At 37.6% G+C, this 22,522-nt stretch overlaps 2 protein-coding genes and 1 pseudogene across 2 annotated transcripts in view; 1 reads left to right on the top strand and 2 right to left on the bottom strand.

Annotated features, from left to right (window-relative positions):
* Positions 1–21,033, bottom strand: part of LOC107881871 (TMV resistance protein N-like) — a 30,398-nt gene extending 9,365 nt beyond the window's left edge. Inside the window, exons 1-4 of the mRNA XM_089051683.1 lie at positions 20,424–21,033; positions 19,201–20,260; positions 18,792–19,064; positions 17,931–18,641 (exon numbers count right to left, since the gene is read on the bottom strand). Of these exons, the coding sequence (XP_088907809.1) occupies positions 17,931–18,641; positions 18,792–19,064; positions 19,201–20,260; positions 20,424–21,013 (2,634 nt within the window). The 5' untranslated portion in view covers positions 21,014–21,033. The remainder of the gene's footprint in view (positions 1–17,930; positions 18,642–18,791; positions 19,065–19,200; positions 20,261–20,423) is intronic.
* Positions 5,341–10,758, top strand: LOC103330938 (AP-4 complex subunit epsilon-like; annotated as a pseudogene).
* LOC103330939 (uncharacterized) lies at positions 16,707–17,883 on the bottom strand. The gene is made up of 2 exons (XM_008233539.3): positions 17,074–17,883; positions 16,707–16,870 (listed from the first exon to the last, which is right to left on the bottom strand). The coding sequence occupies exons 1-2, from the start codon at positions 17,403–17,405 to the stop codon at positions 16,864–16,866; spliced, it is 339 nt and encodes a 112-aa protein (XP_008231761.2). The 5' UTR covers positions 17,406–17,883; the 3' UTR covers positions 16,707–16,863.
* Positions 21,034–22,522: the final 1,489 nt, after the last annotated feature.

Here is a 22,522-nt window from a genome sequence, read left to right on the forward strand (position 1 = left end):
TTGATAATCTTTTGTAATTAAATTTTCGGATAAGATTTTCACCCTCTAAAATTGTGCCACGTGTCCCATATCAGATACGATTTTCAGATATTGAAAAAAAAATTATAATATCAGATTTCAGATAAAATTTTCACCCTCTAAAATTGTGCCACGTGTCCAATGTCAGATAAGATTTTCAGATATTTTTAAAAATTATAATCTCATATTTCAGATAAGATTTTCACCCTCTACAATTGTGCCACGTGTCAAATGTCAGATAAGATTTTCAGATATTTTAAAAAATTATAATATCAGATTTTAGATAAGATTTTCATCCTCTAAAATTGTGCCATGTGTCATCTCTATCTTCTAAATCCCTCTATAAAACTACACCATCAACTCATACCTCTCACACCATCTCTTAGCTATTCCTTCATTTCTTAGATTTTAGAAAACATATTCTACTCTCAATGTCAAACTTGTCGAGGGTGTTGGAGAGGCAATAGAAACAAAGGGAAGAAATCCGGCGTAGACGTGCTCAAGAAGATCGGGACGCTGATGAAGAAGAGGAACAACTGCTTGCAGCAGCGGTGTGTATGATGGATCAATCAAGGCAACACCGTCGTCGTCGTGCCCCGAATGTCGACAGACGTAGGGAGTCTCGGGGTAAGAATCTCATGGAGGATTATTTTATCCCAAATTCATTATATATAAGTTTCGAGAAAGATATAGAATGCAGCTACATTTGTTCCAAAAAATCATGCATGATATTTGTAATTACGGCACATACTTCATTCAAAAGCATGATGCTGTTGGAGCTTTGGGTCTTATCCCGAGCAAAACTTACAACTGCTTTGCGGATGCTTGCTTATGGGGCATCTGCAGAGCAGGTGGATGAGATTGCAAGGATGGGAAAATCTATTGTCCTAGAGTGCTTGGTGAGATTCTGTGATGCAGTGGAAAATTTGTACACGAAGGAGTACCTTCGCAAACCCACGCCAAGAGACCTGCAACGGCTTCTACAAAAAGGCGAGGCTCGAGGTTTCCCAGGAATGATTGGAAGCATCGATTGCATGCACTGGCGGTGGAAGAACTGCCCTACTACTTGGCAAGGGGAGTACGAGAATCGGAAGGGCCAAAAAAGTATAATTTTGGAGGCCGTAGCTTCATTCGATTGTTTGGTTTGGCATGCCTTCTTCGGGGTTGCCGGATCTCAGAATGACTTCAATGTCCTTGGTCAATCCCCAGTGTTCGACGAGGTATTGCGAGGTCATTCTCCCCAAGTCACGTACCAAATCAACAATACCGTTTACTCTGGTGCGTACTACCTTGCCGACGGAATTTATCCTAGGTGGACGACATTCGTGAAAACAATTTCGAATCCCCAATCCGAGAAGGAAAGAAACTTTGCTTCCTTTCAAGAAGGTTACAGGAAAGACGTGGAGAGGTGTTTCGGTATCTTGCAAGCTCGTTGGGCAATTATTAGAGGTGCTGCTCGGATGCTAGATGAGGAGGTGCTGCGGAGTATTATGATGACTTGCATCATCCTTCACAACATGATTGTGGAGGATGAGTATGACTATGATGCTCAAGAGGTGTTTGAACCCGATCCAATGAACACATCGTTGACAATAATATATGAAAGGCCGATTGGACCAAATGGACTACCACTGGAGCCCGAACCCTTACTTCGGGATGGTCAATTCAACAACCCCATGATTGATCGGTATCAAGAAATGCAATCTTCATATGTTCACGAGATACGTTAAGGTGACTTGGTCGAGCACTTGTGGGAGATGAAAGGCAATCACAATGGATGAAGTCAAGATTAGTGCTTTGTTTGGAATTATGCTTTGTTTTTAATTATGCTTTATTTTGTGTGTGGTGTTTTTTGGAATTATGCTTTTTATTATTATTATGCTTTTATGTATGGTTTGTTTTGTGTGTTGTTTGCAATAAATGAAGGTTTTTTTTAATTAATATTTGTTTTGATGCTCAAATGTTTTGAATAAATAGTCATTTTATTTAATGCTTTTTTTATTGAATAAAAAGGAAACAATACAACAAATTAAAGGATAATACAACAATACAACATATGGCAAAGGTGTTTCAATACAACCTAATGGTTTTCATCATTTAACCAATCCGTATTGCTAGGTCCGTCGTCATGGAAAAGTTTTCTTCTCATCACATCTCTTCGTCGTAGCTTCCAATAGGCCTTTGTTTCGGGAGACATATGGCTCGTATCCATGGCCATGATTTTCATCTCTCTATCCTCTATGTCTTTTTCTTGTGCCTTTTGTTGTTGAATAACAAATGCTTCCTCTCGTGCCACGTCCATTTAATCTCTTTTCAAGTCTCTCTCCATTCTTAGTGAGGTGCTCTTAGCTATTTGCTCTAATAATTGTACACATTTATTGGTCGAAGTGCCCCCTCTCTTGGCCTTTGCCGCCTTTCTCCCAATAGGTCTCGGCGGACGTGGCACAAATGGTGACTCCGTTTCCATTGGGGAGTCCAATGGAGAATCGGTTGATGTCGAATCGTGGAGTGGCGTCTCATTCATCACAACCGGCGGACCGGTGGGAATAATTTTGAATCTCGAACAATCCTTCACAATTTCCCAACAATGGAAATGCACGAAACTTTTTTGCCTTGCCCCATGGCACCGAACCACATTTTTGCTTGTATGATCTGTTAAAAATAAATAATTGGAAGTGCAAGAAACAAAAATTATTATGCAAGAAAATATAAACTATTTTGAAATGCAAAAATAAAATTGATTATGCAAGAAAATATAGACAAATTGATGGTGCACCAAGAAAAAAAAAATTATGCAAGAAAAACAAATATAATATGGAATAAAAAAAAAGTGACATTGAATTGATTAAAATGGCTATTATAAATATTTTACCTCATCGGTCAAATTTTGACCGCTTTGAATGTTCGCCTTTGCTTTTGTCAAGGCATTTCTCCATTCCCTAACTCTTTATTTAGAAGTTTCCATCTACTAGACAATGCCATTTCGGTCCGAATATAACCCGATCTTTGACAAAATTCTCCATGAATTTTGCTCCACATGTGATGAAACTTCATCTCATTGCCCGTGATAGGGTCATGACTAATGTTCACCCAAGATTGACACAACGCAATATCTTCATTCGTTGATCACGAGCCTCCGACTTCAACAGAAGATGCCATTCGTTTTTTTATACAAATGGAAAGTAGTAGAAAAATGTGAGTGGAGAGTAAAAAATATTGGAAGGAGAAGAGTTTGTATGGAGAATTAGTGTGGAAGTGAAAAATGTGAGTGGAGATAAAAAAATATTGGAAGGAGAAAAGTTTGTATGAAGAATTGGTGTGGAAAGTGAATAATGCGAGTGGTGAGTAAAAAGTATTGGATGAAGAAGAAATTGTATGAAGATTTAGTGTGGAAGTAAATAAAATGGTTAGGTATTTATAGAGAAAAAATACATAATTTTTGGGTATTTTTTAAAAAAAATTTCAGAATTTTTTTGATTTTTTTGCAATTTTTAAGCCCAAAAACGCGGACCGTTGGATTTCGGAAAAAGTCATCCAAGCGCCCTATCGCGCCATGTGGCAACGCCCGTTGGAGGTGTCATTTGGTGACGCCAACGGAAGTCAAATTTTTACCGTTAGCGCGTGTAATTCACACCGCCAACGGTAAAAAATTTGAGTTACCGTCGGCGTCAGCGACGCCAGCCACGCGTCACCAAACTCGGGCTTCTCGGGCAAGACTTGCCCTTGGGCTTCCTCGGGCTCGTGGGACCCACCATGAAACCAGCTACGGGCCTCGCTGAGCCATCTCGGGCTACAGCGCACCTTTCACCCAATTTGGGTTGGTATTGGACTTGCTCTTAGCAAGTGGTTAGGTCTGGTTTGTGTTTTTTTGTCTTTTTCTCAATAAATTAATGCAACTTACTTCAGTTTTTGTAAGACCGTGTCTTGGGAAACAAGAACGGTGAGCAATCCCACATCGCTCGGGAGGGAAAGGTGAAGTGCTTAAATGTGTGGGCACTTCTCTTCCTAGCACGAGGCCTTTTGGAGCTCATTGGCTTTGATTCTTAGGAACTCAGTTAAGCGAGTTGAGGCTAGAGCAATCCCGGGATGGGTGACTCACCGGGAAGTTGCTCGTGAGCTCCCGAAACAAAACCGTGAGGCAGAGAGGGCCCAAAGCGGACAATATCGTCTAGAGTCGGGTCGTGACAGTTTTTGTCTTTTTCTGAATAAATTAATATTAAGACTGGTTTGTCTTTGTCAGTTTTTGTAAACTCAATGTGGTCCAAATATTTTGAAAAATATTTCCAAGGACACTAACTTTGCAACAACCAACAAATCCTTTCACTGTACTTAAATGCATATCTTTAGATTATGTTATCTTTACAACGACTCTTTGAAGCAGTGGATTCATGTATTTATATAATTTACAGCTGTTGGTGTGCCTAGTCCCATCTGCTACAGAAACCCAATAATGTTTAACATTCAGTTCTGGGATGAGATCTATAGCTTTGTGATTAATCAGTGACAGGATTCTCAGGGTTAATATGGTCTTTTTGTATGTTAGTTGAGCTGGCAAGGTTTTGTTAGGCAATTGGTTAGTTAGCTGGCAATTTGTTTTGTTAGATAACACCGGTTATTTGCTTAACTGGGAAGCGATTAAATTAGTGGGCTTATGCTCAATCTAGGGCATGTAATTGTAAATCTAGTCTCAATAAGAAATAATAGTTCTGATTCTTTGGCATTGGGTTAAGGTTGAAGGGTTTCTATCAATCAACAGCCCTTGAATGAAGCTTCTTGGTAATACTAATTAGGATGATTATCCTAAATCCACAATTAAACACAACTTAAATATGTGCTTAGCTTCATAAAAAAAAAAAATGTGTTTAGCTTGACCATGCTTCTTGTGAATAAATATAAATGCAGTTATAGTAAGGCATAGTTATTGTAGTTGATAAACGCATAACTTGGGCTACAACCCTTGTCACTTTCTTTTGTCCAGCCCAAAAAATGAAAAATATTTCTTAAAATGCAACTTTTGTAACCAACATGTCGAACCTGTTGCATTCCTCACTAGAGGTTTAGAGACTCAACTAAATTCATAATTCAATAAATAATTTGATAGTATGGTATATTCAATTAATTTTAGAGTTCGTTTAATAGCATCATTTGTGTAATTATTTAACATGCTCCCATATTTATTGCTTCTCATAATTTCCATATATTGAGTCACTGTTATGTTCTATTTTTTTTTTTTTTTTTTCCCGTTCCCTCATCGCTGTGATAAGTTGTTTATGTCAAAACATTATTGTGGGGCGATGCGCCATGTGAGGTGACGGCTCCATCATGGCGCTGCCGTCTTCTGTTTCACATATGGTCTCCAATTTCAGGAAGCGGCTTTGTGTTAAGGATCCGGGAGTCATGGGTGCCACACTCTGCCCGTTGTTTGACCTCATTACCATCGATGTGAATTCTTATAAGGATTTGGTGGTCAGCTTTGTTAGCATTCTCAAGCAAGTCGCCGAGCGCAATTTGCCTAAGACCTACGATTACCATCAGCTGCCGGCTCCCTTTATTCAGGTTTTTCTTACTTTCAATGAAGTTGAGCTTCTTATTAATGTGGGAAGTTTTTGGCTTGATAGAGGAATTGAAATAATGAGCTTTGTTTGTTTGTTGTAATGTAATGTAGAAACTGAATTAGTTTGATAATGCATATTAGATTGTTGAAGATCTTGGCATTGTTGGGGAGTGGTGATAAGCAATCAAGTGAGAAGATGTATATGGTAGTGGGCCTTCTTTTCATCCATTTAGTGCTTAGGGTACCGGGTTTAGCTCTCAGGTTATCGGCTACCATTCACAATAGTTAAACCATAAACTCTAAAGCGCTAACAAGCGATTCTACATCCTAAAGTAACAAATTGTTTTGAAACAAAAATTAAAGACGTAAAATGAAAACAGAAAGGAAACTTGAAAAAAAAAACGGACTGAGCAGCTGCTCAAGCCGCTTTCACAGAATTCAACATCAGCTCTAGCAGCATGACGTGTGCACTCTAGATCATCCGCTCTTGAATGGTTGACTATATGTATGTATGTATGCATGTAGTTTCCTAATCTTTTTATGATTGAAGGCTTAGTCAGCAAGAAGTTGAATCAGAGTTGAAATGTTCTTTTAAGTGGTTGGCGGTGGGGCTCTTTTGAAATAGTTTCTATAAGAAAGAAACATGGTACAATTTTACTTTATACAATGGTTAATGCTATAGTTAAGGGAGATGTGCTTGATAACATTCAGATATTATGTGTAGGGTTTGTAATGTGCACGAAAAAATGTGTGCATGTGTGTGTCAATGATCAGTGGCCCTAGCTTTGAGGTCCAGAGCTCTATAGTTGCATGATGAATGATTAATGCTTTTTTTAAGTTGAAGTTTTCTGGACACCATTATAATGTTGACATTCATCTAATCAATGATTAGCTATAATGCTGTCATTTTCATTTTGTTTTGGCCTGTCATGGAAGTATATATCGATTGATAAAAATCTTTCTTCCCTTGCAGTGTCATTCTTTGGTGGAAGAATTGTCAGCTTCTCACTCAACAGATTTGCAGCAGCGTGCATATGAATTGCAAGCTGTCATTAGCTTAGATGCTCCTGCAGTTGAGAGTATTATGCTGTCAGATGCAAGTTGTGAAGACATTGAGGTCATATTTAATTGCATTATCTACTCGTACACTTCTTTTTTTTTGCTTCTCCTTTAAAGTATTAAGAACTATAGTAGTTCTGCATTTCTCTTTTCCTTGTTATTTGGTGGTTGTTGGCTTACTGTCTGAACTTCCTGTTTTCTAATGGTAGAGTCTAATGGTTGCTTAAATATTTTTAAAACTCTATATCATATTTATGGGTGTTCAATTTTTTTTATGTATCCAGGGTTCTATTGCTTGCAAAAGGGACTGCTGTTCAAAAATCATTTTCTTGTTCCATTATTTGCTCTACAAGCACCAGCTACTGTAATCTCGTGGTTTAAGTAAGCCTTTCAGTTTTTTGTTTTTTTGGTAACCTATGGATCACATTTGCCATTTAAGTTTAAATGCATAACTTTGCTTGCAGGAGCGTATAACTTTGCTTGATGAGAAGAATATGTGAATATTACTCTAAGGTATTTTCTTTAATTAAAAAACCTACTTTATTGAGATTGATTTTTTAACTTCTTGTCATTATTCTACTAAATGCTTGTGAAGGTTGCCTCTATTTTGGGGTTTTAATGAAAGCTACTTAACAACCAAACTATAAAAGTCTCTGCAATTTTTGATGTCATACTGGTTCTCTATTTCTTTCTAGTCTATAGATTCATTCACCATTTGTCTTTTGCTTTGTTTGATATTTTGGTTGAACCGTTGGCAAGTGTTATTGCTAACTAAGTGTTATTGTTTTCTAGTTGAATTCCATAACATGTGCTCAAAATGTAGGTTTTTTAATTTGTATGGAGATTTGTTTTTAATAGCCAATTTACTTCTTGTAGCTTTTTCCCAAACTCTTTGTAGTCATGAGGAATCTGGATCATGTGGATAGCCTCTCCCTCTCACTTCCTGCCTCTTACCATTTCCTTTTCCTCAAAACAATCCAAGCCTATGTTTGAATACTCTAAATTAGTATAAGTGACTTTATGTTATTTTGCATGTATAAGTTTATGCAAATCTCTATCTCGAACAAAGTACAGGTTGCTTGACATCTATGTATTTGGATAGAATCCTTGGTAGAAAGTCAATCAATGTGCTCATATTTGATATACGTTTTTTGATCCTATAGGAAAGAAATAACTAAATGGGGGTTGGCGCTTGGACTAGCATAATCTCATAGTTTGGTTTAATTTGGATTTGTGCATTTGTTATGTTCTAAAGGCGTATTGCTGCTGCATTTGTTATATTTTGAATGTTTACGTATTTGTGATTTCCATTGCCTCTTTCTCTCTGTCCTGCGCCGCCTCTTTCTTAGTCCTTCAACCCCAATTCTTTCTTCACTCTTACTTTTCCTTTCGACTCTTCTTGATTCTTTAGTGTTTTCTGTTGTCTAACACTTCCTATTCTTCTTTCAAATCCTTCAGCTCCTCGGCATGTACAATCACAACAACGTAACCTTCATCGGCCTTGACCTCGCTTCACGATTATGCCTTCTTCTTGCTTTAGTCTTCAGTCCTTTTCCTTTTTTTCTGTGTTCATGTTTATAGATCTTTTTATTTTTTTATTTTTATGTCTTCATGTTTATATAACTAATTTTTCATTTTGATGTGCGTCTCTTCTTGATTCTCAGCGTTTTGGACAGAGTTGGGGTTAGATTCTTCTTTTCATGCTGGGTACTACTGTTGTTGATATATTTTTCACGAATTTCAGTTCTGTTATTTGTTTTTTTAATTTCCAAGGTCTTGCTGGGAAGGCAACAAATCAATATTATGGAATGATTTGAGGTAATCCCTAATGCCTTACAGGAAACGTATTTATTTCTCACAATTTATTATGTTTTAGATCTGGTTCCATTTCCTCTTTTAATTTTAGTTCTCTTTGTGTGTGTTCCATTTCCTCCTTTAATTTTAGTTGTCTTTGTGTGTGTGCGTGTGCGCATGTGTGTGTGTGCGGTGCATGCGTGTGCGTGCGTGCGTGTGCGCGTGGCATTTTGTGGTATGATAGGAATAGGGTCATGAGAGAGAATCGCAGACATAAGATGGTGTGCGCTACATATAATTTCCCTCACTCTCAAATTAAGTTGTAAAGCAACCGAAGCCTTGGGTATCACAGATGAAGATGCATTTTCATGTTTATTACGGTTGGTCTTGTTTGCTCTTTGTAGAAAATGCAAAAGTAGCTGTTTTGGGATTTTTTCAATGAGCTGTTAATTTTCTTTCAGAAATAAGTTTTCCGCATTTGATTTTTTATTCTAATAACGCAATATTTTTTTTCACTTTTGTTTTTTTGTTTTTGTTTTTTTGTTTTTTTTGCAGATTTCAGATGATGCGAATGTCGTAGCTGACATTCATGCAGATGCTAATCTAGGTATCACTCAGTGTAATGCTTTAATATTTGATATGCCTTAAGACTTGGAAAATCTTGAAGAGTGAGTATATGAGATGGAGAAATTGAATAATCCCTTTCTTTTCACTTCAGCAGTATCTAATTGCTTCAAAATCACCAACAAGCTCAAGAATAAAAACTCTGTTCAGTTTCAAAGACAATTGTGTTGTTGAGGCTTGAGAGTTATATTGTTTCTAAGCAGATTAAATGATATTATGTGTTGGTTTTGGGATTTCTCAATAGGGTCATTTCTTGTAACTTGGCATTCTCTTCTACTGAGAAACATTCATGCATTTGCATAAATGAATGCTTTTATGCAGAGGTTATTGTTGTTATAATACTCTCTGTGGCAATATTTAAATTGGCTTTTAATTTTCCAGTCTGTGCTGGTACCCAACTTTTGCATGAAGAAGAAAGCTCAGGGAATTGGATTTATGTTTTTTTTGGTAATTGTGTTGATAATTTTTCTCGCTGGTAAGAATTTTGAGTTTCCTCTCGTTATAGAATTCCAAATAACTGGCGAAACTTAATTTATGTAGCTGCCTTTGGTTGGTACTAATACCTGGATGTTAATCAAGTGATTCTAATTGGTATTACACGACATGCTTTAATTAGTTTCCCGACTTCTTCGTCCCTGGTCCTTGCATCTTATTTCTTCCCTTTAATTATAAGTTGCTCTTTTCATGGATTTGGCAATTGTATTTCTCAGATATGCTTGAAAACCTTGATTTTGGATCATGCGGAAACCATTTATTTATTTATTTCTTGAATAAGATTATTTTGTGTAATATTAATATTCTTCTTCTCTTGCAGATTGATAAAAGCCTTTCATTCCTCAATGGCCAAGGCTAAGTTAGCCCTATATTCCCGAGAATGAGCGCTCTGGAATGTTAAATATCAGCAACGTCAGGAACCAAGATTAGCATGAAGCTTTAACCCATGGTCTTAGGTTTGAGGCATATGAGCTCCAAAGCCAGCAGTGCCATCAAGAATTCCTCCAGCTGCAGTTGCATCCTCAACCGAGCTTGTTCCAGTTCCTGAACCATCTTATGCTAGGGAGATCTGCCAGCCTGCATCATTGCCACCTGTGTCAGATGCAGGATCATCGGAACTTAAGTTACGACTAGATGGTGTTCGAAGAAAATGGGGTAGGCCAACATATTCCTCCCCAGCATTGTCGATCTCAAATTCCTCTAGCTCTAGTTCCCAGAAATCAGCGAATGGGGTCACACAAGTAGATAGCGTGAGCACTTCAAATTCAAAAGCACATGATACTTAAGAGTCAAGGAGGCCCCAAGTTGAAATTTCTCCAGAAAAGCAGAGGCTTGCCCATTCACTGTTTGGGGGATCATCAAAAACCGAGAGGAGGCCATCTTCTGCCAACCATAAGGTGTCTAAGGCGAATAGCCATGCTTCAGAGAAGCCCCAGGTACCAAAGGCAGCAGCTGTACACACTGAAGTTACTCATGAACCTTGCTCCAGACTGTTAGAATTCTTAGTTTGTATATGTATTTTCCGATTAGGGAAGAGATGTATTTTCTGGAGATTTCAGCTAGAGAGAATGAAGAGAAATGAGGAAGGCACTGTTCTATTGAATTCTTACGATCTTCCGCTTACATAGTGTGACTGACGTAGAGAGAAATGTGATTCTCTTCTAACAGAATTACAACTGTCACCCTATTAGGTGCTTACACGTGTCATACCAAAATCTAAGCTAGAGAATCCACCTAGACTATGATCTAATGGTTCTTATTACATCATTTAAAATAGACAGAACAAAAAATAGAAAATTACTTCTGCTCTAAGAAATCGATGTAATGAACAATCAGCAGAATCAACAATCAGAATCGAGAAATCAGCGTACATGGATTATATTTCAACACTCCTTCTAATCCTTTAGCTGATTTCACTCCAAGCAAGCTTCTCAACCTCACAAACCGATCCTTAGGCAGAGCCTTAGTCAAAATGTCTGCTATCTGATCTTCTGTCTTGCAGTACACCAGTTCGATTTCTTTTGCTTGAATGGCTTCCCTTATAAAATGAAATTTCCTGCTGATGTGTCTTGTCTTTTGGTGATGAACTGGATTCCTTGCCATTGCAATTGCAGAGGTGTTGTCACATAGAATTGGAGTCCCTTCTACCTGTTCTTCACCAAAATCTTCAAGCACAAATCTGAGCCACTTAGCTTGTGAAGTTGCTTCTGCAGCGCTCACATACTCAGCTTCGGCTGTAGATAAAGCAACTGTGTTTTGCTTGATGGAAGCCCAAGAGAACATGCCTGAGCCTAGTGTGAAGGCATATCCTGAGGTGCTCCTCATATCATCCTCACTCCCAGCCCAGTCACTGTCACAATACCCAATTAGAGTAGCTGTTTTCCCCTTTGCAAACTCAATTCCAAAATCTAATGTGCCTTGTATGTATCTCAGCACCCTTTTAGCAGTTCCCATGTGTTTCTTTGAGGGATTGTGCATAAACCTAGCAAGCAAGCTAGATGCAAACATGACATCTGGTCTTGTGGCAGTCAGATAAAGCAGACTCCCTACAATCTGTCTGAATTCATTTTCATCTGCTGCTTCACTTCCATCTTCTCTACACAATTTCTCATTCACCACTAATGGAATTGCCACTGACTTGCAGTCTCTCATTCCAAACTTCTCAAGAATTTTCATGGCATATTTCTTTTGATGAATGAAAATATGCTTATCAGTTTGTTCCACTCCCATGCCAAGAAAATGGTGCAACATACCCAAGTCTGTCATCTCATAGTGTTGCATCATATCTTGTTTAAACTCTTCAAGCATTTTAGGACAGCTTCCAGTATATATAATGTCATCTACATAGAGTGAGACAATGATAATACCTGAGGTGTCACTTGTTTTGATATAGAGAGTAGCTTCACTTAAGCTCTTCTTAAAACCTGCAGTGTTGAAATAGGCATCTATTTCATCATACCAGGCCCTTGGGGCTTGTTTCAGTCCATATAGAGTCTTGTTCAACCTGTACACCTTAGTTTCCTTGCTCTCTTGTACATATCCTTGAGGTTGTTCAACATAAACTTCCTCCTTTAGAATGCCATTGAGAAAGGCAGACTTCACATCCAGTTGAAATAGGTTCCATTCCTTTTGTGCTGCAAGAGCAATCAAAGTCCTAATGGTGTCTAGCCTTGCCACAGGGGCAAAAGTCTCATTGTAATCAATACCGGGCTTTTGTGAGTAGCCTTTAGCCACTAAACGAGCCTTGTTTTTCTGCACAGTACCATCTAGGTTCAGTTTAGTCTTGTAGACCCACTTAACACCAATCACAGGTTTAGCAAATGGTCTCTCGACAAGTTTCCAAGTGTCATTTTTTTCTATCATTTCCAATTCAGCTTCCATTGCCTTTCTCCATGACTCATCTTGAGCTGCATCTTCATAATTTTCAGGTTCCACAATACACACATTACACTTAGCCATGATTTCACTTACACTTCTCCATTTCTTTGGTGTGTGATCAAAGAAATGAGAACTTTCACCTATGCCTTCATCTTGCAGAGTGGTATCTTCAACTATTTGAGTTTGTGTATCCAAGCTGTGACTTGGTTCAGCTCGTAATGTGACTTCTTCATTCATTTGTAGTGATGTATCCAAGCTTTGACTTGGTTCACAGCTTTGATTCTCAGTAGGCAAAGGGACTACCATCTCTTCTTCATTTGTATTTTCCCACTTCCATAAGCCATTTTCATCAAATTGCACATCTCTGGACAGAATTATCTTCCTAGTACTTGGATCAAACAGCCTATATCCCTTTTCACAGAGACCATAGCCTACAAAAATACACTTGTGACTGTTTTCTTCAAACTTATGCCTCAATGCTGAAGGAATAAGCACATGACAAGGTGATCCAAATATTTTTAAATGGGCAATTCCTGGTTTTCTGCCAGTATAAGCTTCAAGTGGTGTTATCTTGTTAAGAGCCTTGGTAGGACATCTATTTAGCAAATAGACTGCTGTATTTACAGCTTCTGCCCAAAACTCATAGGGAACACCTTTCTCATGCAACATGGACTTGGCCATTTCCACTACTGTCCTGTTCTTCCTCTCGGCCATTCCATTTTGCTGTGGAGAATATGTCATAGTTAGCTGCCTTTGAATACCAGATTCCTCACAAAACTTGTTGAATTCTCCAGATAGAAACTCTCCACCCCTGTCACTTCTCAAGCCTTTTATCTTATACCCACTTTGCAGCTCAGTCATAGCTTTGAATTTTCTAAAACATTCCAATGCACTTGACTTATTTCTGATGAAGTACACCCATGACATTCTAGTAAAATCATCTGTAAACAGTAGAAAGTACTGTTTCCAGGTAATGATTCTGTTTTCATTGGTCCACAGATGTCTGTGTGAACCAATTCCAAAGGGTTTGAAGCTCTCCAAGTGGATTCCAAAGGGAAAGAATCCCTATGCTGTTTTCCAAGCATACAACCATCACATACCATGAACCATCCCTTGATTCTCAAGCAATTTTATACTTCTTTCATTTAAATGCCCTAGCCTTTTATGCCATGTCTGCAAGCAATGGGTGACACTTGCTTTTAGAACCAACTCACTCGCAGGCATCATTGTCAATGGAAAGCATCTGTTATTTGTCATCTGCACCTTCACAATCAGATTTTCTAGTGACTGATTGTCATAAACACTCACCTCATTTCCTCCAAACACAAGGTGATAGCCATGTTCCATCATTTGCCCAACACTAAGCAGATTTTCTTCAAGGCCAGGTACAAGCATTACTTCATGAATGTGCTTCTTGCCTAACTTAGTTTTTATCACCAAACTCCCTTTTCCAGCAACTGGGACCACTTCTCCAGTTCCCATCTTCACCTTAGAGCTCAAATTCCTTTGAATATTGACCAAAAGTCCCTCATCTCCTGTCATGTGGTTACTACAACCACTGTCAATATACCAAGAGTGATTTACCTTCACATCAGTTGCAGCATTACACACATAAAACAAAGTGCCACAATCTTCCTCCTGATTTGCATAATTCACTCTCTGCACATTCTTGTGTCCATAGCAATCTCTGATCATATGTCCAGGCTTCCCACAACCATGGCATTTAGGTTTTCCTTCATACCAACATTTTCCATAATGAAATCTGTCACAATGTTTGCAGGCCATTTTGTTTCCATCGTTGGATTTCCAATTTTTCTGAGATATTTGATCTGCAGAAGCAATTCCATTTTCAAGGTTTTTCCTACCAACATTCAGACTAGGGTCAAGGTTTTTTCTACCAACATTCAGACTAGTGAAGGCCTTTTCTGTAGAATTCTCAGTGTGTCTATCCAATCTGAGCTCAAAGCTCTTCAGTGAAGCAACAACCTCTTGAACCTCAAGTGTTTCAAGGTCCTTAGAGTGTTCAATTACAGAGCAGATAGAATCATAAGATTTAGGTAAACTAAACAATAGTTTCTGGACAATTCTCTCTCTAGATAGTTCCTCACCATAACTCTTCATATGATTTACTATATCAAACAACCTAACCAAGATATACAGATAAAGATTCACTATCCTTCATGCGGGTATATTCAAATTCCCTACGTAGCCCTTGCAATTTGACATTTCGTACTTGTTTATCTCCTCTGAATTCCAGCTTCAGAATATCCCACACTCCCTTCAAGTTTCCTCATTCACAATCCTTGGAAATAGCTGATCCGAAACAGCGCTTTGGATCAGTCCAAGTGCACGAGCATCCTTTATCATCACCATCATAGACTTCTCAGTGTCTACAGCCTCCTCTTTCTCCTTCTTCAGATCTAGGTCACTTAACCCATTCTCAACCAGATCCCATAAACCATGAAATTTCAGAATAGTTTTCATTCTGATACTCCAGAACTCATAATTTTCTCCATTGAAAATTGGAGTTCGCAGCTCAGAGGTACTCGATCCTGCCATATTAGACATTGGATTTGAGAAATCGCGATCTTCAGATGAGTTAGCTCAAACAAAACCCAATTTCTCCGATTCAATCACAGATTCACGCCCAGCTCAAGCAATCGAACCTGGCTCTCGATACCATGTTAGAATTCTTAGTTTGTATATGTATTTTCCGATTAGGAAGAGATGTATTTTCAGGAGATTTCAGCTAGAGAGAATGAAGAGAAATGAGGAAGGCACTGTTCTATTGAATTCTTACGATCTTCCGCTTACATAGTGTGACTGACGTAGAGAGAAATGTGATTCTCTTCTAACAGAATTACAACTATCACCCTATTAGGTGCTTACACGTGTCATACCAAAATCTAAGCTAGAGAATCCACCTAGACTATGATCTAATGGTTCTCATTACATCATTTAAAATAGACAGAACAAAAAATAGAAAATTACTTCTGCTCTAAGAAATCGAACAGAACAATCAGCAGAATCGAACAATCAGAATCGAGAAATCAGCCGAACAAGATTATATTTCAACACGGACTTGCTCGATTTGGGTGAGTCAACTAGTAGTACTGCTCCCACTGTAGATCCTTTCAAGCAGTTAGAAGGGCTTCTTGCTTCTTGATCAAACTGAAGTTGCATTAATCGCAAATCATGGTGCATTGGTGCTGCTAAGACACTGATATTATGGGATTATACGCGGATAATCACTCAGCGTGCTCACAGTGTTGGCGACCCTTTGCCGACCAATAGGGATGAGTTTAATCTTGCATCTGAGTTAGCAAATGCTACAAGAACTGCTCAAAGTGGGGTAACACAATTGAATAAGGGTCCTAACCCTAAAGATTCCTTGGAAAGGATGCGCTTGTAAGGCAGATGGGTGTGACCCCGACAAGTCAGAATCCCAACTTGTTTAAAGATTTGCTTGGCTAAAACTGTTCAGAATGGCGAACTTTCGATCATTATTGTTCGAGAGATTATTTGCTTTGTGGTATGTGCATGATCTTTCGGTGTGGCTGGCTATATGATAGGAAATACAACTCAATTCAAACAAGTTTCAAGGCCACCATGCAGAGCTGTAAAGGCCCATACACCAAGAATGGTGGCAAAAATGAGGTATAGGCTTTTGTATTTGTTGGACGGGGGCTTATGTAGGAATATAACCAAGTTGGTGATGCTTGAATATGTTGTTTTGAGCCAATTCAATGCAGAGCTTTTTCTTTGCGGCAATGTGGGCAGTTTTGCAGTGCTCCAGGGACACATGGTTCTGACGTGCATATTTGTCTACATTGACACTCTTGTGTGCCGCTCTCTTGTAATAATGCTGTATGAACTGAATTTTTGATTTTGTTTTGTAGGGACATTTTACCTGTTTGTCATAAGTTTTACTTGGTGTCAGTTCACATTGTAAGTTGTAGTGGTCATGCAACGAAAATAATAATGTGCTTTTGTGAACAAAGAAAGAAGTTATAATTCCTGGCGTCTATGTCCTAGTTTCTAAAGCCAAATTCTTTTTGGGTAAATGGAGCCATTGGAGATGTTAGCCCTACCAGGGCTGTTCAAACAGCAACTGGTATTCAAAGAACCAAAATCTATTCGCAAACTAGACAGGAGTTCGAAAACAACATAATATGCATGATACTATTGCTGCTCATCAAGCTTTTCATTTCATGTCTTTGCATGATTATCAAAAAGATCTTGAACAACTATACCAGCAACTTGACATGATTTAGACGTGCTAGGATTCTTGTACCTTGCCAATACCAGCAACATCACTAGTAACTGAAAATGGTATCTCAGAAACTGCGCCTCCACACACCTCTTGATTACCATACCATTGCCCGGAAATTTGGTTCGTTTTGACAGCTGAACCTGGGGCTCACATAAACCACTTTGGAACCTCATTGCCTGAAAATTTAACATCGAATGTAGAGTGCTAAGAAAAGGGATTTAACCCAAAACAAAAAAGGAAAAAAAATTCACCCTGAAAACTACAACATATACCCTAGAGATGCATAACAAAATATTGCTAAATTTGAATCGAACACAAAATGCAGATATATGACCAGAAAATGCAAAGATATCATTCAACATTTAATGGATTTACATACTTTGGCTCCTCATTAAGATCAGTGTGCCTCCTCTTTGGGTGATCCGCCTCTCCTATTTGAGCTTCATGATCACAAACATCGAGGACGTTAGCACGATGATCATCATCAAGTACCTTGAAGTCTGATCTGCGAGGCCTCTTGCCAAGACTAGTCTCTGACGCTGAAGGCAAGGAAGGCAATTCGTTGTCTTGGTGTTGATCATCATCATCATCGTCAACATCGTTGTCATCATCATCATCGTCAGCATCGTTGTCATCATCATCATCATCGCCGTCTTCGCCGCCATCGCAACAGGCAATAACCACTGCTTTTCCTACGATCAATCGTGACATCAAGAACTTGGTGGCCAAATAGGTGGACCCCGCCGAAGATTTTAACAGGTGTGGTCACGTCATAGAACTCAAATATAATTTCACACTTAGTACCCTGCTGCAACCACGTCAGTTCTTCCCCCACAAGTAACTTGCTCAGTTTCAATAATGGAATACATTTAAGAGCCACATGAGTTTCCTCTGCCTTCATCAATGTCGATTGGACCCCTTTTCCATTGATAAGAACAAATGAGTGTCCTTTATTAACAACACATAGAACCAATCTTAACGTCTCCCAATCTAAATTTGGAGGAATTTCAAAACAACCTTCAAATCGAGCATATCTAAATTTGGGGTAATATTCAACTGGTGTTACATCTTCACAACACCGGAACCACTTTGGAATTTCATCGCCTGGAAGAGTAATTTGAAATTCAGAATGCGGAGAAGATACCTACAATAGAATTTGTTACAACAATCATCATGTTAACCATATAACATAGAGGGAGAGACAAAGAGAGAGACAGAGAGAGAAGAGATAGAAACCTGATCCAGAATACTATTTTCTGTGATGTCATAGCCACGTAATCTAACACAATTGATCAAACTCAGTTCCTTATTCTCAACCTCCGATGATAGTGGCAATTTTGGAATTTTTTCCAATGATGTGCAGTTATCCAGGCATACCCGACCTACTCTTGGTGGAAGCACTTCTTGTGGAATTTTTAGAAGACTCTTGCAATTACTCAAGTAAAGCGCCTCCAAGCTCACAAATTTGCTAATGCATTCCGGAAGCGTGACAAAATTGTTTCCACCAAGATCAAGTTCTCGTAATGTGGACCAGCAATGAAACCTTGTAAGATTGAAGCATCCACCAAGACCCAATTCTTGAAGCCCAGTAAGATATGCAATTGATAGAGGCAATTCTCTTATGCCATTTCCTGATATGTTCAAATTCCGTAGTGATTCCATCTCGACTTCTATTTCTGGGAAACTCTCAAGCCTTTCACAATAATTTACAATAAGTGTTTCTAAGGATTTCAATCTAAGTGTTGTTCCAAACCTCATAAGCTTAACGCATCCATAAAGAGTCAATTCAACAAGTTTATCAAGGTATCCAACATAATTGTCGACCTCAACCAAACTTGTACAGTTGTCTAGATGAAAGTACTTTATGTTTGGGATTCCGGATAAGTCTGGGATTTTTTCTAAGAATTGACAATCCTTCAATATCATTGATGTCAGGTTTGGCAAATGCTGCGAGAGAAGAACACAAAAACATGAAATAATTAATCACACGCTTCAAAAGACAAAAACTTCGAAAACAATTTTCCTCTTTTTCCTTATGAAATTAACAACACTATTTGAAATTATATATAATAGATGAAAATAATTTCAAATGCATACCTTAAATCTCTCCAATTCTCTGATATCACTGTGAGGCATTTTGAACACAGCAAGAAGCTTTCCAAGAAAATTGGGTGGCAAAGATTGTAACTGATATCCATGCCAATCAATCCATCTTAACGCGTTGGGCAGATAGGTAATGTCCCCACATAGAGATGCATTAAGGTTTATGAAAATTTGAAGATTTACCATATTACGGAAGCATTCTGGATTCAAGGTTATCTCAGTTGGTTCTGGAAGCTTCACCATGATGCCTTTAATATTTCTTGTTCCCTAAGATGGAAAAGCATTAATTAGGAAACGAAGTCATTGCAAACCAAAACGCAAGCACATTTTGTTAAGAAAAATTAAGGTAACATAAGGTATTCTTTCTTGTCAAATTGAATATAATAACATATGTGATACTTACTGTACAATCCGTTAGAACTTGTTTGACATCCTCGTGAAACCACAATCTACTACGCTGGCCAGGATCATTGGGGGATTCTTTGTGAACTATATCCTTGCCTAGGTTTGCTAGCAAGTCGTGCATTAAAATCTTACTCCATTCAATAGTTATCAATGCCTTATCAACGAATTCTTCAATGAATTTTTTGGGTACCATTTGTAGCACATAGTGCTCATATTCACCCTTGAAGAAACATGCAACGTCAAGAAAATATTCTTTTGCGCGATGATCCAAGGCATCATAACTTTTTTGAAGTATTCTTTCAATATGTGTATAAGGTTCTCCTTCATAACCATCTAATATAACTTCCCAACTTCGTATATCTATACCACGAAGATGAGAACCTAAAATTGCTAGAGCTAGTGGAAGGCCATCAGCAAAAGCTATTGCACGTTGTGCGAGTTCCAAATAATCTTTTGGAGGTTCACTTCTTCCGAATGCATGCCAACTGAAAAGCTCAAGAGTTTGGTTGTAATCTAACTTCTTCACCTCATATATCAACTCAATTTCACAATTGTTTAGCAATCTCCTATTTTTTGTAGTAATGATTACTCTACTACCCTCACCAAACCAATCATCTCCAGCCAATTTTTCTAACTGCTCCAATTGGTCCACATCGTCAAGAATTAATAGAATCTTTTTATGCCTCAATAGTTTATGGATAATAGAGATACCTTTATCAGCACTGGCAATTTCCAACTTTTTACCACCAAGAATCTCTTGAAGAAGAGTCTTCTGTAGCTGGACTAAGCTTCCTTCTCTAACATTTTCCAAGAAACAACTACCTCCAAACTTATGAGAAACTGCATTAAAAATAGCTTTTGCAATTGTTGTCTTGCCTATTCCAGATGTCCCCCATATCCCAACCATGCGACGACCATTCCCACCAACATCCAAAAGCATTTCCACATCTTGTACATGAGACTGAATTCCAACTGGGTACTTGGCCACATACAAATATGTGGGAGGTAATTTGTTGAAGATTCCATCAACGATGTTGTTGATAAATGTAGCTTCATACCTGCTTGTTTAACCAAATTAGACACATGTAATGAATCAGATTTAAACATCCAACCAAATTATTACTTTTCTTTAATAATGAGTAACAATTAAATGTGTAACTAGAGAAAGAAGAGAGACAAAAAAAATTTTTTAACTTGAAAATGATAAAGATAGAAACATACGCTCCCTCCTCGAAATGCCATCCAGACAAATTTGCTGCTTCCGTAAGAGCTTTCCTCCATTCTTGAATTTGCTTGTCATCCTTGAATTTTCTTTGAATAAGGCCTTTAAATGCATCTCCAAAACTATTTGTTTGCTTTCGTACATCCGACGGATCCACCTTGTAAAAAATGGGCAAAACTATTTGTTGCTTTGATTCTTTACATTGAAGGATCTTGACAAGTTCATCCAAGCACCACCTCGAAGATGCATAGTTTTCAGAGAATACAATGAGAGAAATTCTTGATTCTTCAATTTCTTTGACAAGGGCTGGCGATATTTCTTCTCCTCTTACAAGCTCTCCATCAATGAAGGTCCGGATTCCCTTACGGACTAAAGCCTCGTGCAAATGATCTGTAAAATTGGTGCGTGTATCCTCACCTCTAAAACTCAAAAACACTTCATATGAAAAAGAAGAAGAAGAAGAAGAAGAAGAAAAGACTGGTTGAGTTGTCATAGGGGGCAGATCTGAAGAAAGTTGAGGTTTCCCAAAACCAATTGGCAATGGGGTAGTAACCCAACTCCCCATAAACCTGAATAAGAATTTGAACATTGAAGAATTGAAGAATTGAAGAAGAAGCAGAGAGAATCTTATCTGATTTTGTATTGATTTTCTTTCTTAATAAAACGATACAGTAAGAACTAAGCTTATATGCATGACAAATAGCTTAAGGCTTCAGCAAACTCAACAAACTCACGTGCTCTCCATGTGCCAAACTTAACTAACTTGTACATTCAGCAACTAAAGAGAATCTCAAAGTAGCGGCCCTGGTTAGATTTATGAGGGCTTGACGAAGCAATTTCCTACCACCTTCCACGAGGAAGTGATTAAGTTGTTAATACAAATTTATAAATAAACCCAATCCTAGATATGTATTTATAAAAAAACCCAAGCACTATTTAAACATAGAAACACACCCAAAATCAACCCCAAAGTCAACTTTTTGGGTGTGTTTATAAATGGGTTTTGAGTGTGTGTAATGATGGGTTTTGGGTGTGTTTATATGTTTCAATAGTGCTTGGGTTTTTTTATAATTTCAACCCCCATTTTGGGTGTTTTAGTGAAACTCCCTTAAGTTAAAGATGGTAGGAACTTTCGTTTCAACTTCAAGTCATCAAAGGCTGAATTCTCCTTTTAGTAAATTTGGCTTACATCCTTCAAATTCAATTTGCCCTACCTACAACCCTTCACCTTTTGTTCCTATAAATAATACCCAATTTATATAAGTAAAAACCCATGACTAGGATCCAACTCAGCAAGTTACCTAATTAAGCATAAAATCTGATTTATTGTACTTTTCAGATTCCAAAAATACCCTCAACTAAGCCATTATTGCATTTTGTATATTAATGTATGAATCAAAATAGAAACAGTTTTTAATTGGATTGTATATAATGACAGATATTGAATTTGGAAAGATCCCCAAATGGTTGTAATGGATGTAGGAATTAATTTGGAAATATTTTTTAAAATTTAACAATAAATTCAGATTTAGGAAATCAGTTCGTTTAATAAAAATGTTTATGTTATTTTCTTTTTATGAATTATACATGAGTAATAATCTACTTTATAATTGTTTGTGAATAATATTGTACATACTAATTATGTTGAAAAAATAATGTATGTATGACTTGTTTGTTTTATGAAAAATATATAATTTACCTAGTATGAAAAGTGTACCTGTTTTTAATTTATAAAAAGTGTACATAATTATATATTCCAATATACCTACATTATACAACATCCAATATACTTACATTAATTTTAATGTACTTACGATTAGGATTTAGGTATTATATACTTACCATTTAAATAATATACCTACTGCGAAATATGTATAGGTAAATTATTATGTATAATTATGGTTTATATGTAGAGCTATATATATATATATATATTATTTATGAACGAACATATATTATGAGAATGTTTTGATTTGTTGAGTCCAAGCAACACCATAATGATGGAAAGGCTAGATATTAGGAATTGTTTAGGAAAAATCGTTGGATAACAAAAATGGCAGGGTTTTGTAAATAAGTAATAAGAAATGGGCAACTTTAT

Source organism: Prunus mume, linkage group LG5 (assembly GCF_029339155.1).
Source record: "Prunus mume cultivar Tortuosa linkage group LG5, ASM2933915v1, whole genome shotgun sequence".
Taxonomy (NCBI): domain Eukaryota; kingdom Viridiplantae; phylum Streptophyta; class Magnoliopsida; order Rosales; family Rosaceae; genus Prunus; species Prunus mume.

Coding starts and splice junctions, on each gene's coding strand:
- LOC103330939 (XM_008233539.3), bottom strand. CDS start 17,405: ATGTCACGATTGATCGTAGGAAAAGCAGTGGTTATTGCCTGTTGCGAT.